General features: G+C 43.4%; 1 protein-coding gene across 4 annotated transcripts in view; it reads right to left on the minus strand.

Annotated features, from left to right (window-relative positions):
* Positions 1-448: 448 nt before the first annotated feature.
* slc12a6 (solute carrier family 12 member 6) overlaps positions 449-15,257 on the minus strand; it is a 33,329-nt gene continuing 18,520 nt past the window's right edge. For all 4 annotated transcript variants that reach the window (XM_080880318.1, XM_080880316.1, XM_080880317.1 and 1 more), the window contains 19 exons: positions 14,899-15,125; positions 14,696-14,814; positions 14,392-14,580; positions 12,363-12,527; positions 11,817-11,915; positions 10,667-10,724; positions 10,389-10,563; positions 9,748-9,866; positions 9,561-9,659; positions 9,356-9,475; positions 9,058-9,162; positions 8,096-8,264; positions 7,817-8,012; positions 7,564-7,733; positions 7,351-7,482; positions 6,645-6,752; positions 3,008-3,246; positions 2,793-2,926; positions 449-2,513 (listed from right to left, as the gene is read on the minus strand). In XM_080880318.1, the coding sequence (XP_080736444.1) occupies positions 2,422-2,513; positions 2,793-2,926; positions 3,008-3,246; positions 6,645-6,752; positions 7,351-7,482; positions 7,564-7,733; positions 7,817-8,012; positions 8,096-8,264; positions 9,058-9,162; positions 9,356-9,475; positions 9,561-9,659; positions 9,748-9,866; positions 10,389-10,563; positions 10,667-10,724; positions 11,817-11,915; positions 12,363-12,527; positions 14,392-14,580; positions 14,696-14,814; positions 14,899-15,125 (2,715 nt within the window). In that variant the 3' untranslated portion in view covers positions 449-2,421. The remainder of the gene's footprint in view (positions 2,514-2,792; positions 2,927-3,007; positions 3,247-6,644; positions 6,753-7,350; positions 7,483-7,563; positions 7,734-7,816; positions 8,013-8,095; positions 8,265-9,057; positions 9,163-9,355; positions 9,476-9,560; positions 9,660-9,747; positions 9,867-10,388; positions 10,564-10,666; positions 10,725-11,816; positions 11,916-12,362; positions 12,528-14,391; positions 14,581-14,695; positions 14,815-14,898; positions 15,126-15,257) is intronic.

Raw genomic sequence — 15,257 nt, forward strand, 5'->3', positions numbered from 1 at the left:
GTATTATTAAACTGATTTGGCTGAAAAAATGAAAACCAGTGATGCGTTTTTTGACAGGTAGTCAGTAGATACACTAGTTCATCCCTTTAGTTAGGTGGCTTTTTTGGCTTGAATCATTCATAGGTGAGTGTTTTGTGGAGTGATAAACATTCCACTGAAAATAGTCCAGTACAAGGATGTGACTGAAAATGAGCAAAAAGAAAGCAGCTTATGTCCAAATAATTTTTTCTTTGGACAAACAGATCTTCATTTCAGTTTAATCAATTTAAAATCATCTGCTCAGCTGTTCTTGTTAAAGTCCACTGAAATGTCTACGGTTAAAAAGTCAAAACATAAAAAAGATTTGATAAATGTGTCTGTCTATAAACAGGCAAAATAATCCAACCACCTACACTATCAATCATCAAATATATACAATAAAACACAGATCACAGTTTGTGCATTTTTTTTTTCAAAACTGTTTTATTTATTCCCATTTTTTTTCCAAGCAAAGTTTTTTTTATTCCTTTTTATATTAATGTAATTAAAAAAAAGATAAAACTTGGGATTTTTCATTTTTATGTACAAGCAAGAAAAAAACAAAACAAAACAATGTTTAGGAAATAACAATGAACAGAGAACAACCCTGCATGGTAACACTGTAAAAAAGAAAAAAGAAAGCGTTAGAGTGGAATCAAACACCTGCAGTTCAGAGCTCCTCATTGTAGCTTGTGAGCCCACATTCTCTCTCTCTCTCTCTCTCACACTCACACACACACACACACACACACACACAAAAATGTATACACATGAAGTGTGGTGGTCCTCTCCACGATGGTCCAGTGTCTCCACAATACTGTTTCCCTTTACAAGGTCGTTATGGCAACAACCAAAAACTGTCCCCAGCCCCCCCCATCTCTAAACTGAACTCTACGCTAACGTCGAATAACTTACTAACTATTCAGGTGCAGTCCAGCGTGGGCCTGAGAGAAAACGAGAGAGCAGAGAGAAAACCTCTGACCATTTCCTTTGCACTGGTTTCATTTTGGTGTCGCATCCACAGCTGTGAATGTGTTGAACCCTTGAACCTTGAATGTGGTGCAAAAGACCGAAATCCTCTTTAAGCAATTAAAAAAAAAAAAAAGAAAAAAAAAGAAGAAGTGGACACTGCTGTATCAGCAAGGTTTGATGGGTTTCCGGAATAAACCTTGTGATTTTAAACTGAGCTCTGACAGGTTTTCTTCTAATTATGGAAGTTCTGAAGGGGGAATTCTTGTAATTACCCTCTGCAAAAATGAGCTAAAACTTACCACCAGGGGGCAGCACTTCACCAGTGGGATGTTTGCAGGTAGGTGCCGCTTTGATTTTTAGTCCCACCCCCTCTTCCTCAACGTGCATTGCCTTTGGCCTGGCGCCACAGTAAAAAGAAATAATAATAATAATAGTAATAATTAATAAAGGTTACACTGACCCTGCAACACAAGGCCTGCGTGGCTGTCACTTTAGTTAATTTTTGATGTTTCAAACTATTTTTTAAAATACAGGAATTTACAAAAAGTACCTTTGAATTTTTATTTGATTTTTAAAAATGTAAATAAAACTCAGGTGTTATCAATTTTTTACACAACATAGTCCTGCTGAATGCCAATAAAATAGACCTTATCAGAATTTCTACTTATCCATTTAAATTTTATATATATAGCCTGAAATTCTGTCTTAATATGCTGTATTTATTAAAATATTCATCTGATATGAATAAATTCATTTTTGAGGTAAGATGTCTGAATTTTAAACACCCAACATTTTTATGTTAAAGGCTGTTGTGACTAAATTCTAAGTAGTAGCAGCGAAAATCAAAAAATAAATCCTTGTCAGTGCGTCTTAATAAAGCAGATTCTCGTCAGTTGTGTGCAAATACTCCTGGATATGAAAATAAAGAGTACCGATACGCTGGTAAGAGTAAACAGATGTGTTTGTGAGAAGCAACAAAAAGAAAACCATACTTGATTCTGACAGAAAACTGCTGTCTGCTTCCAAATTACATTCTGTACAAAAAGCAACCCTGAGTCTCATCAGCGGGTCGGCCGCTCCGCAGCCTCTCACCGTTAGCCTCTGTGGTCCGCCCCTCCAAACGCAATCGCTCCTAACACCACAGTGCTCCCTTCCTCATCGAGTCAGAGGACCCTCGGGTGGGTGAGTCAAACATAAACACACACACACACACACACACACACACACACACACACACACACACACACAGCTCCTTGTTGGAATTGTGTTGGCATTTTTGTAGCTTGGACAGCATGTGGGATGGAAACCAGCCAGGGAAGTGTGACAATCGACAATCGCTCTTTTTCAGGTTCCCAGATCCCATCGTCTTCACTCTGCTCTCTCCTGCACGACTGGCTGCTTGCTTGATGCTGGCTTCCTGTGTTTGTCTAATCAGGAGTAGATGGTGATGACTTCACTTCCTCCGCCTCTCACCAACAGCACACGCTCCAATCCTTCTGTCAGGACCTCCAGGAACTCCATGTCTGCTCACTGAATTAACGAACTTCTCATACTATGTTACTTTGATAATATAAATGAATTCTTTTAAATAAATGAAAAGCTTATACGTTTTAATAATCATGTTAGTAAGCAAAATTTAACTAAATTTCCTTTCGTCTTTAAGGCTTTAGTGATTTTGTAATTAATTTTTTAAACCCTGTTTAAGCCATCATAAAGGTGTCTGCTGTAACAAAAGTACACTCAGTGACTGCAAAAACAAGCGCCTAACATTTAATTTGGTGCAGACTCGGGGTTAAGGATACAGTTCTCATCTCCTTCGGTGTTCCTGGGAGGTCCAGGCATGTTGAGCAGGACGATCCGGGCGTCGTGGGATCTGTTGACGATGACCTCGTTGAGTTTGACGGCAGTGTGCATTCGCCTGACGTTGGAGTGGTCCCTGGAGGAAAAATGAGATGCGTTAAAGGACCTGGTTAGCGCGGATCTCAGTGTCACAGAGAAACCTGCTGTGTCTGCTCACGGCCTGATGCTCAGCATGTCCCTGAAGCCCTCGGGGGTGGAGCAGCCCGAGTGCGTCGCTCTGTATTGTGTGGTCTTCTCTTTGGTCCAGGTCATCTGAATGCGGCGGTGGTGCTCAGAGCTGCCGCCGCCGCCGCCGCTCGCCGCCCGGTCTCGCTCGCCGCCGTCTGTGTCATCTTCGTCGTCTGAGCCGATGCTCGTCAGACGCAGCATGGAGTTACGATCCTTCACCAGCTGGGCCTGGCGTGTGAAAACACACAAACACGCTCTCTCTCATCTCTTTTTCCAGCCTTTTCTTCCACCTCATTGGCAAACCTCTCTTTTCTACAGTCATTCCTGACTCCTGCCTCTCTCCGTCTCTCTGTACCTGTCTGTCTCTGTCTCCTCTGGAGGTGTTTGGCGTGAAGGGTCCAGGACTTTTGTACCTGGGGGAAAGATACGCCTACAGAAAACACAAGGTCACCTAACTCCCCAAAATCAAACACAGCCTGCATCTACTCTGGTGGGCACTGAAGCACAACTACAGGGACACGGCAGTAAATAAAAAAGGCCCGAGACAAAAAGCTTCTGAAAATCTGAAATGAGAATGAGTGTGAAGGGTAGAGGGAAACAAAGATGACAGAAAAGTTAAAGGAAGAAGCATCTGACACATGTTAGCATTAACTGAACCCTTCAGATAAAGAACTGGACTGACAGTGAAATAAATGTGGATTTGATCTACATTAGGGAGGTCAAAGGATTCACTCTGTAACAATTCAGTGTTTTATTTAAAGCAGGGGTTTTCAAACTTTTCCCTGACACACCCCAATGAAGAACCCTGGAAAAAGTTCACCCCACCATCCTGTAATTATTAAGATCATATTTTATTGTGTCTCCCCATAGAGGAAAATCATGCTGGACTGCTGCATCAACGCTAGACAACACCAAACATTATGATAACATCACATGTAATGGAAGTGTTTTTAGGAGGCACAGGCTTCAAAAATTAAAGCTGCAGTTACATTAAAGCTGCTCCATGTGAATGTGACAGTGCTGGTGTACATTTACAGTGGGGCAAAAAAGTATTTAGTCAGCCACCGATTGTGCAAGTTCCCCCACTTAAAATGATGACAGAGGTCAGTAATTTGCACCAGAGGTACACTTCAACTGTGAGAGACAGAATGTGAAAAAAAAATCCATGAATCCACATGGTAGGATTTGTAAAGAATTTATTCGTAAATCAGGGTGGCAAATAAGTATTTGGTCAATAACAAAAATACAACTCAATACTTTGTAACATAACCTTTGTTGGCAATAACAGAGGTCAAACGTTTACTATAGGTCTTTACCAGGTTTGCACACACAGTAGCTGGTATTTTGGCCCATTCCTCCATGCAGATCTTCTCGAGAGCAGTGATGTTTTGGGGCTGTCGCCGAGCAACACGGACTTTCAACTCCCGCCACAGATTTTCTATGGGGTTGAGGTCTGGAGACTGGCTAGGCCACTCCAGGACTTTCAAATGCTTCTTACGGAGCCACTCCTTTGTTGCCCGGGCAGTGTGTTTTGGGTCATTGTCATGTTGGAAGACCCAGCCTCGTTTCATCTTCAAAGTTCTCACTGATGGAAGGAGGTTTTGGCTCAAAATCTCACGATACATGGCCCCATTCATTCTGTCCTTAACACGGATCAGTCGTCCTGTCCCCTTGGCAGAAAAACAGCCCCATAGCATGATGTTTCCACCCCCATGCTTCACAGTGGGTATGGTGTTCTTGGGATGCAACTCAGTATTCTTCTTCCTCCAAACACGACGAGTTGAGTTTATACCAAAAAGTTCTACTTTGGTTTCATCTGACCACATGACATTCTCCCAATCCTCTGCTGTATCATCCATGTGCTCTCTGGCAAACTTCAGACGGGCCTGGACATGCACTGGCTTCAGCAGCGGAACACGTCTGGCACTGCGGGATTTGATTCCCTGCCGTTGTAGTGTGTTACTGATGGTGACCTTTGTTACTTTGGTCCCAGCTCTCTGCAGGTCATTCACCAGGTCCCCCCGTGTGGTTCTGGGATCTTTGCTCACCGTTCTCATGATCATTTTGACCCCACGGGATGAGATCTTGCGTGGAGCCCCAGATCGAGGGAGATTATCAGTGGTCTTGTATGTCTTCCATTTTCTGATGATTGCTCCCACAGTTGATTTTTTCACACCAAGCTGCTTGCCTATTGTAGATTCACTCTTCCCAGTCTGGTGCAGGTCTACAATACTTTTCCTGGTGTCCTTCGAAAGCTCTTTGGTCTTGGCCATGGCGGAGTTTGGAGTCTGACTGTTTGAGGCTGTGGACAGGTGTCTTTTATACAGATGATGAGTTCAAACAGGTGCCATTCATACAGGTAACGAGTGGGGGACAGAAAAGCTTCTTACAGAAGACGTTACAGGTCTGTGAGAGCCAGAGATTTTCCTTGTTTGAGGTGACCAAATACTTATTTTCCACCCTGATTTACGAATAAATTCTTTACAAATCCTACCATGTGAATTCATGGATTTTTTTTTCCACATTCTGTCTCTCACAGTTGAAGTGTACCTCTGGTGCAAATTACTGACCTCTGTCATCATTTTAAGTGGGGGAACTTGCACAATCGGTGGCTGACTAAATACTTTTTTGCCCCACTGTAAGTTACTCCTCTGGTCTGAAAAGAGAAGTCACAGCTCACATTTCTAATATATGATTTGTTTTCCTTAAATGCCAGCAGGGGGCGACACCTCCTGACCCTGAGTTCAGCTCACTGTGTAAATTTTGTTTCTAAGAGCGTGAGAGGAGCGTATGCTTGCAGTTTCAGTCCCAGCTTCGTGAAGACACTTCACAAACCGACGGCTGACGTCACGGTGACCACATCGCTTTTTTCCCTCTCAACTCTTCATCTGAAGGGCTCAGCTGCACTCACAGCTGTTCAGAGGGTTTCACTCTTTACTTTGACAGCGTGTCCTGACTGCAGGCTACTCTACAGAGTCTAATCTGCTCTACTTCAGACAGCTGTTGCTTCTCTACTGCGCAAACTTACATCATCAAAACTCCAGCGTACCCTCTGAGGAGATGAGAGGCAAAAGGAGGCGACATGAACGTTTAACAAACATCTCAATGCAAGTTACCGTCTGCAGTGCTTTTTTTTGTCAGTAGCCCGTGTCCCTTACCATGAGTGTTACCCACCAGGATTTCTTTGCTATCACCTCAGTACACTGCACTTTAGTTTCTTTAGCAACCTTTGGACCTTAACACTGAGCTCTTTCTCCTTAAATCTAATTTAATCTGGAAGAAAACGGTGACCTCAAAGACAAAACATGGCGTCTGTACTGGGAACCTGATCTCCACTTTGTTCCAGCTTATTTTTGCAGAACAAAAAATATTATTTTTTATATTTCCTTAAACTCCTGAACTCACAGCTGACCTTGACCTCTAACCTCACCTGAGACCTTGTAGCTCCACCTGCCTCTGGCCTACCATTGTTGCTGCTACTGCTAGGGCTCTCCTGGTGAAAGTGGTGGACAAATGCTTGTTAAGACCCAGCTTGCATAAAGTTTCAAACTCCTAATCAACCCTACACAAACCTGCGGGCATTTTTCACACCACACAAAACCCCGCTGTAAGCTTTCCACACCTACCTCTCTGTCCCGATCAGATTTAGACAGTCGCATCTGTCTGAGCATCTGACACCTCTGCTCCATCATCAGCGTCCTCTCATAGGTATATGCACTGATGTCACTGTCGTGCTGAGAAGAGGTACATGGACATGCTCAGAAGAGGTGAGAAAACAGCTGTTGTAGAGATTAGTGGAAATCAGACTGGAATTTATATTTTACTGAGATCTTAGGTCCACATTTAACCTTATATTCACACAGTGGTTCAGTTTATGCACTTTAAGAACTTCATCCAGTTCAGAATTAACATTACACGCATGTCTTTGCACTGCAGAAGAAAGGGGGAGTGCCCGAAGGGATTTAAAGCAGGTTCCTTCTGTCTGTTTTCATGTTTAAAGAATTCAATCCACCAGAGGCCTCAACACAAAACTCTGGTGTACTCTGAAGTGCAGAGAGAGACACCTCCTGCTCATAGGCTTAATCATCACAGTAGAATCTCTTTAGTCAAGAAAATGAAAGTATTACCTGTTTATTTTTTATGTAAAAATCTGTGATTCAACAACAACATAAATACGATCTTAAAGGCTGTAAAAAATTATGCATCTACATGTTTCAGCTGGCGAACCAGTGCAGCCATTAAAGGTGAATATTTCAGTCAAAGTGCAAGTGGTCAGACCCGGTAATATGTATATATATATATTATTTTTATTAGGGGTGCAACGATGCGTACCATCTCCACTACTTCCACCTCAGCATCGATGCGTAGCTGATAGGTGAAGGTTAACAAATCCTTCTTCATCTGGATGGAATTATCCTCCATCTGGGCCACTGTGAAGATTCGCATTGAACACTTGCGCCACACCTGGGCAGAGACAGAGCAGAGGGTTCAGCGGAAACTTTAAAGGCTTTGTTAGAGTTTAAGATCAACACTTTGTTTTCTTGCCTTGTGTTGTCGCAGGAGGAAAGGCAGAAGCATCAGCATCCCGCCGTCATGGACGATCCACCACACATCGATGTAGCCCTCTGTGCAGGGCTCGGAGTTGCTAGGGAACAGGGAGATGTTTTTGGGCACCAGAAGCGCAAGGTGGGCCGCTGTGGTCACCCGCACTGTGTCTGAAAGGAGGAAAGAGGGCGTCGTTAGCTTGTTAACTCTGAAACAACCCCATTAACCGCTTTGCTGTCCTCTCTTGACTCACTGATGAAGGTCTTCCAGGACTGTGGGTCCTCGCTTTGCCTCCAGGCGTGAGGCCAGCCCATCACCACAGTGTTGGGTTTCATTCCTCCCAGGCCACTTGACTGGATCATGTGGCTGATCCCATCACGTGGCTTTTGAGCCACGATGCACTGGCAGAAGCCCTTCACGCGCTCCTTATCCATCAGGTGCTTCAGAGTCTGAGGAAAGAAGGATAAAAGGTCCAACTCCACATTATCTGAAAGCAAATACATTTCCACCCATCAATAACAAACGGCCCTACCTGCTCAGCAGCGAGCGCCTCTCCATAGCTCTGCAGGTAGTTCCCGGGGACAACAGTGCCAACAATGGTCAGGCCTTTTCCCGCCTTTAGCTGGCTGGCAAACGTCAGGAGCCGAGGAGACTTGACGTGGGCGTCTTCGTCCAGTTTTAGTAACACCAAAAGCTGAGGCCTGGACACGGACAGACAAGGCGATGAACAAGAGCATGTGTGCGTTAGTGGATTATTCCTAAATATTAGTGACAGCAGAGCCTCAGATTGTCTGTCTTTATGCTGTCTACATTTTTGAATGGGTTTTGAAAACGTCACAGCCAAGTGCTCAGATAAACAAAATAAAAGTAAATGGAGAATTGGTCATCTATAATTCAATGCTAACTTGATAAACATCAGCTGAGGACTGTGAGACATGATGGAAGCGCTGGAAAGGGTAATAAAGAGGCCTTTCATTTAGCCTGATGTGCATCTCCCCAGTTGTGAAACCAAAGCACCACTATGAGGCAACTCATTTTCAGAGTTCGCTCACCCCCTGTCCTCCTGTCTTGATGCAGTTAGTTCAGCTCAGTCAGCATCATTTGAAGCACATAAAGAGACCCAACAAAGTCACACGGAGGCCCCATGGCTGGCTAACATGTCAAAATGTAATTACATAGCAACAAACTGAAATTCAATTTATTTGTGAAAGAAAACCAGTGTCCAGCAACCTGGAGCTCTCCCAGATCTGTTTGAAAGTGACAGTAGTGACCTGCAGTGTTTAATTTACTGATCTGCTATACCTAGTACTGCACACCAAAAGAGACTTGGCACATTAAAATCATCAGATTCTTGTTTATAATGCTAAATGTGACGCAGATTCTGATGATGTCTTGCAGCTTTACTCCCAGCACTGCACGCAAACTTAAGTGCAAACAGTTCATCAACTTCTAACAGGTCAACTTGCATCCTGTGTTTGTGAGACATTTCAATACCTCCAGTTTTTAGTATGCGGTGGTCCTTCTTCCAGCCTCAGCAGAGCATAACGGGCAGCGCTGAGTGACAGACCACGGATCCCATCTCCCCACTCCTTCTCTGCCCTGATACACAACCACACCCAGAAAATATAAGAGAACATACAGGTATATTTATTTATTCACAAACAGTATACACTGTACACTCTTCTGTTCCCCTGAAAATAAAATAAACATGTTAACACGAAACAGACATGTTTACACACCAGTCTGTACATGCACAATCATGTAGAGGGAGTACATCTCCATGGCAACATACCCTTGATACTCAATGTACTTGTAGATCATCCCGGCAATCACCATGGCAACGATTGCGTAGTACCAAGAGGATATGAACATGAGCGCCAGGCAGAAAGTCATCCCCAGAAAGGACAAGCTCCTGGACAGATGAGCAGAGCAGACGTCAGGGTGGGGGGGGGGGAGCGAGAGAGAGAGTGAGTGAGTGAGTGAGTCTTTGGTAGTACCAGTGGTAGTATGAGAAGCGAGGCCTCCAGTTGGGTGTCCTCAGGAGGGTCTGAAGGGCACAGGCCAGGTTCACAAACAGGTAACACATAAGGAAGAACCTGGAAAGAGGGTTGGAGATTCAAACTGAGGTGATGAAGGCAGACTAAATGTGCACATGCACACACATGTAACATAACTGCATCTTACATTGTCAGAATAGGAGCCACCATGTCCAGAGATGCGATGAGAACCCCCAGCTCAGCTATCAGAGCTGTCAGCAGCAGAGCCCACGTAGGTTCCCCGTTAGCTTTCCCGTGGCCAAAGACCTGCCAGAAACACACAGAGTTCAAATATACACACACAGACCCAGCAAATCACACTATGTTTAAGGAAATGGCAAGTACTGCAAATGAAAAAATAAAATCTGAGGGTTGTTATTACATAGAGAGTGGAAGGAGGCAATAGCCTGAGCACTGAGAATCAAAGAAATAATCAAAAGCTTCGGTGAAAGGCAGGAATTGGAGAGAATACAGAATCTCCAGGTAACTACAAATTACACTCAAACTACCTAAATAAATAAACAGAAAACATAAAACACCATCACTTTAAAGCATTTTAAAGCACCACAGTTCCATCAAGGTATTTGCACACTGTCTTCCCCTGCTGCAAGATGTTTCTGTATGCAAGTGGAAAGAACTGAAGTATGCAGCATAAATACATCAGTAATTCAACATCAGTAGGGATTTCTGCTTCATACAGCATCATTAAGTTAATCCTGAGCACAACAAGAATAAAGGAGAAGTGCTTGGACAGTCCCTGTAATTAAACTGAAAACTAGCAGCTCTAACCCGGAGGAAGGGGATGATGTTGTCTTTGGCGATGGCCTGCAGGAGTCGTGGAGCGCCAGTCAAAGACTGGAGGCCCGCGCCACATGTGGAGAAGAAGGACCCGATCACAATGACCCACGGCGAGGGCCAAGCCAAAGTCCCCACCACCAGATTGCCTTTAACTGAATCTCCAAACCTGCAGAAGTAACAACACATGAAGTAGTTTAAGCATCAAAGTCCTTCTGCCTCACATACAACACAACACATGCAAATACAAACACAAGAGCAGGTGTACTGACTTGTCTCTGAGGACCACCCCCTCGATGCAGGCTCCAAACAACACGACATTGCTCAGATCTGGATGAACAGCAGGTCAGGAAAAAAACAAAACAAAACAATACAAAGTACTTTCAGTGCCACGAAAATCGGACTGTGCTGAGAAAATTCGAAGAACTGCCTCTCAGTCATACGCCTCCACTGCCCGGTCGAGATACGCCATCCAGTCTCTGTGGACTCTCCACATAAATCACAACAGCACTCGCCTCAAGGTGCTTTATATTGTAATATAAAGACCCTACAGTAGCACAGATGCCCCCCTATAAACAAGAACCTGAGGACAGTAGGAAGGAAAAACTCCCTTTTAACAGGAAGAAATCTCCACCTCACCCTCAGACACGACCAGTTGAGGGGATGAAGACAGGACAAAAAACACGCTGTGGAAGAGAGCCAGAGATTAACAGTAACTAATAATTAAATGCCGAGTCATGTGCCAACACTCAGAGTGAAAAAGATGAGTGAAGAAGAAACACTGAGTGCGTCACGGGAAGCTCACAACAGCCTAGGACTATTACAGAGTAACTAAGGGAGGATTCAGAGTCACCTGATCCAACCCCAACTATAATTCTTTTTAATTATAATTGTTTTATTTTCAAAAAGAAAGGTTTTAAGTTTTAAAAGCAGAGATAGTGTCTGTCTCCTGGATCAAAACTGGAAGCTGGTTCCATAGAAGAGAGGCCTGACACTGAAGCCTCTGCCTCCCATTCTACCTTTAAATACTTTAGGAACAACAAGTAAGGCTGCAGTCTAAGGGTGAAGTGCTCTAGTGGGGTAACAGCGAGAATGGTGAGCAAACTAAAGGTGAACTTTCGACCTTTGACCTTGATCTTAACCTTGGATTAGCAAATTTCAATCAGTCCACCTTTTAAAAAACAAAAAACACAATTCAAGGTATTCTCAGATGGATGTAAGGATGGACAGACAGCGTGAAAATAAAACAGGTGGACAGACTTAATCCACTAACAACACAACATTATTCTCATTAAATATTTCCATGATCAGCATTTAGGTTAAAAACTTCAGAATTGTGTTGTAGCATCTTAAATTGTGCTTTGAGTTGCTTTTGAATTTGAGTGCATGAAAGTTCAATCAAATTGTCAGATGAAAGGATACAGACTAAAGAGGTGGTGAGGATGGCGAGGATGGTTCCGATGGGGATGGAGCGCTGAGCATCTTTTAAATCCCCCGACCGGTTGGAGCCGGCCATGATTCCTGAGAAACAAAATCATTCAAAGGAAGAGGAGATAAGTGATAACTCAACAGCTTTGTGCTTAAAATATCAACTTTAATGTTACACTGAATATACCACAGTTTTTTAATAAACACCCTCATGAGTGAAATGTGTGATCAATATTTCAAATCAAAGAGAATCCATCTCCATATTTTTTCTTTTTTAAAGTGTTTTCAAGCTAAAAAGTGAAAATAAAGCCAACTGCACAGACACAAACAGAAATCCAAGAATAGATGCCTGACAGGTTTGATCCTGAATCAGCAGCTGCACCGTGAGCGGGAATCAATATCACGCCTACAGCGCTTTTCCTGTCAATGATCCGTTTTCATCACTGAACCAAGCCAATATTAGGTTTAAATTTCTTATATGCTTATATTTCTGAATTAACACTGAATGGAGCCCAGTTAGTATTTTAGGGGCGTCTGTACCTGTGACCGAGGGGAAGAAGATGCCCACGAGCACTGTGAAGGAGGTGGTGATGTCAGCAAACACGTACGGATAGCGATCAGAGGCTGGGTGTGCAACTTGAGAGGTGTGGAGGGATCTTTTCTCCAAAACATCCCCTTTGTGGAGGTATGTACTCCACAGGTTCTCTGTTAAGAGGGAGAAAAAAAAACCCATGTAAGATCAGTCATTGACATTGGCAGAGGATAAACATTCACCTACACATTCACATTTATTTAGATTTAGAGGCCCTAATTAGTGTAGCATTAGTAAGCTGCTATAATATCTGCCTCCGTCTCCTTTGATAAAACATCCTCCAACTGCTGCTTATCCAGGGCTCAGTTGTAGGGGCAACAGCCCTAGCCAAGAAGTCCAAACCTCCCTCTCCATAGCCACTTCTCCACCTTATCCAGGGGGACATTGAGGCATTCTCAGGCCAGCTGAGATGTAATCTCTCCAGCATGCCCTGGGTCTGCCCCGGAGCCTCATTCCGGTATGACGAGCCCAAAACACCTCAGCCAGGAGGCATCTTAGTGAGATGCCTGAACCACCTCAGCTGGATTCTTTCAATGAGGAGTAGTAGTGGCTCTACTCTGAGCCCCTCTTCCATCACTGGACTCTTCACCCTTTCTCTAAGATAGAGAGTCAAAGATTGACCAGTAAACTGTCAGCTTCACGTTTACATAGAGTTCTCTCTTTCCTACAACAGAGCAGTGCAGTGATGTGGTTCATTTGTCGATCTCCCTCTCCCCTCATTCGTGAACAAGACCCCCAAATTACTTAAACTCCTCCACTTGGGGCAGTGGAGGGACTCGTCCTTGACCTGGGGTGACCACTCCACTCTTTTCCACCTGAGGGCCATGGCCTCAGACTTGGACCTTCAAATTCTCATTTCTGTGAGCTGTGAAGCCTTCTGCCTCTCAGCTCTACCTAGAAATTCTGTCCTGTCTGTGATATTATGTTCATTTTATTCATCTAAGATGTTTGGCGTGTTCACATATTGGGGGATAAAAACTGGATTTCTTATCTTTCTCCTTAAAGCACCAACATAACTTCAGACCAGATTGCTTTTAAAGCATTCTGCTGCACCAGGCCAGCTGAGGTCCATTACTGTTACAGAGCACAGTATGTCAGGATTTATTTATGGGCTCAAATTGTGGTCATAAATATTTTGTACTTGTAAATCACGATTTGTATGTGTAAAAAAAGATTTGTGTGTGGACTCCATAAAGCACCCCTCCAATAGCCAAACCCACCTGTTCTCTGATTGGATAGTTAAATTTGTGATTGACATAACATTGGCCAATCAGATGAAAGGAAGAAAAACCGGGTCAAAATTCGTACTTGTAACTTGAATGCACACACACACACACACACACACACACACACACACACACACACACCCTGATTTACAAGTACAAAATATTTATGACCACAATTTGAGCCCATATTTATTTTACTCCTGTTATTCCGTCATTCAGCTGCTCAAGCTAAGTTAATAGCTACAAGGGAAAACATCAATACTAAGTTCTTCCTCTTTTAATCAGGAAGAATCAAGAATACATTTTGAGCCAGAGGGAGAGATACTGGTTACTTATCCTTCTTACAGTCACTTAGCAAAAACAACATTAGCACAACAATTTAACGCCTGTTTAAATGTGACGGTTTAAAGTTTTAATCGATTATATTTTTTTAAATGCACACTCAGTAAATAAGTAATTTCATACTGGTCAGCTATAAGTGAGGTTCTAGCTTTCAGCCAACAACACTAACAGTGCAATCCCAGACTTTCCTGGAACTTCCATGGAGACCACAGACTAAAAAGAAGATGGACACAGCCAGACTTGGCTAATGACCACCCTCATCAGATTTAAAAAACAAACAAACAAAGAGGCAATGGTAAAACACTCAGCTTGGCTTCGTAACAGGTGGATGATATCACATTGGCCGTGTCCATATTTTATATGATCTCTCATTCAGAGAATCACTGCACTCCTCATGCATGCACTCTACCTGATATGGCCCCACTAGTCAGTCCGGGGATCCCTTTAATCTCAGAGAAGTTGTTTGAAGTGAAGTATTCGTCACAGGTGGTGTTGAGCTGTGCGTTATGGCAAAATAACTTCCAAAGATGTGTGGTCTTCTCCACCATCACCTCTGGGACATGGCTGGGGTCAAAAGTGGGGCCCACTGTGCTGTTTTCTATCAGAGAGAGAGAGAAAAAAAAAAAAACTGTTTCAGAAAAACACTGGTGTAACTCAGAGAGACACTCTTACTCCTCATGACTCGTAACAGAAAGAAGGAAATCTGAACCCACCGTTAATCGTGAAGTTGCTGTCTAATTTCTCAGCTGGAACTTTAACCAGGACAGTTTTACTACAGTGGTTGTCAACAACATCATGGGCGTTGATAGTTCTGTTTCCCAGCATGCATACGCTGTGGATGAAAGCCCAGTCAGTCAAAAATGTGACGCATAAATGATCGGTCAGCTCTGTGTTTCTCCAAATAATCAAGACTCACGGAAAATCCGGCACGCTGAAGGCAGAAACCAGCGCTCCGACATAAATGGATAAAATGGAGATGATGACACAGGCCAAGAAGACAGAGGCCAGTTTGTTCACATACTTGACCCCCACGAAAACCAGCAAGGCCATGAAGAGGAGAAAGATGGAGCCGTATATCCTCATGTTGTTCAACATGGCTGCTCCTTCACCTTCAAAGATCGCTGCTCTGGGTGCAATGTACATCTGTCAGAGGGAGAGGGAAGAGAGCAAGAAGCAGGCCTCACTTATCTGAAGGTTCAGTAATATAAGTGTGTTTAGTGCAAATCAGCCAATCAGATGACACATATAAATAATATCAGCCTGTCAATAAAACTG

The sequence above is a fragment of the Rhamphochromis sp. 'chilingali' genome (assembly GCF_963969265.1).
Source record: "Rhamphochromis sp. 'chilingali' genome assembly, chromosome: 1".
Taxonomy (NCBI): domain Eukaryota; kingdom Metazoa; phylum Chordata; class Actinopteri; order Cichliformes; family Cichlidae; genus Rhamphochromis; species Rhamphochromis sp. 'chilingali'.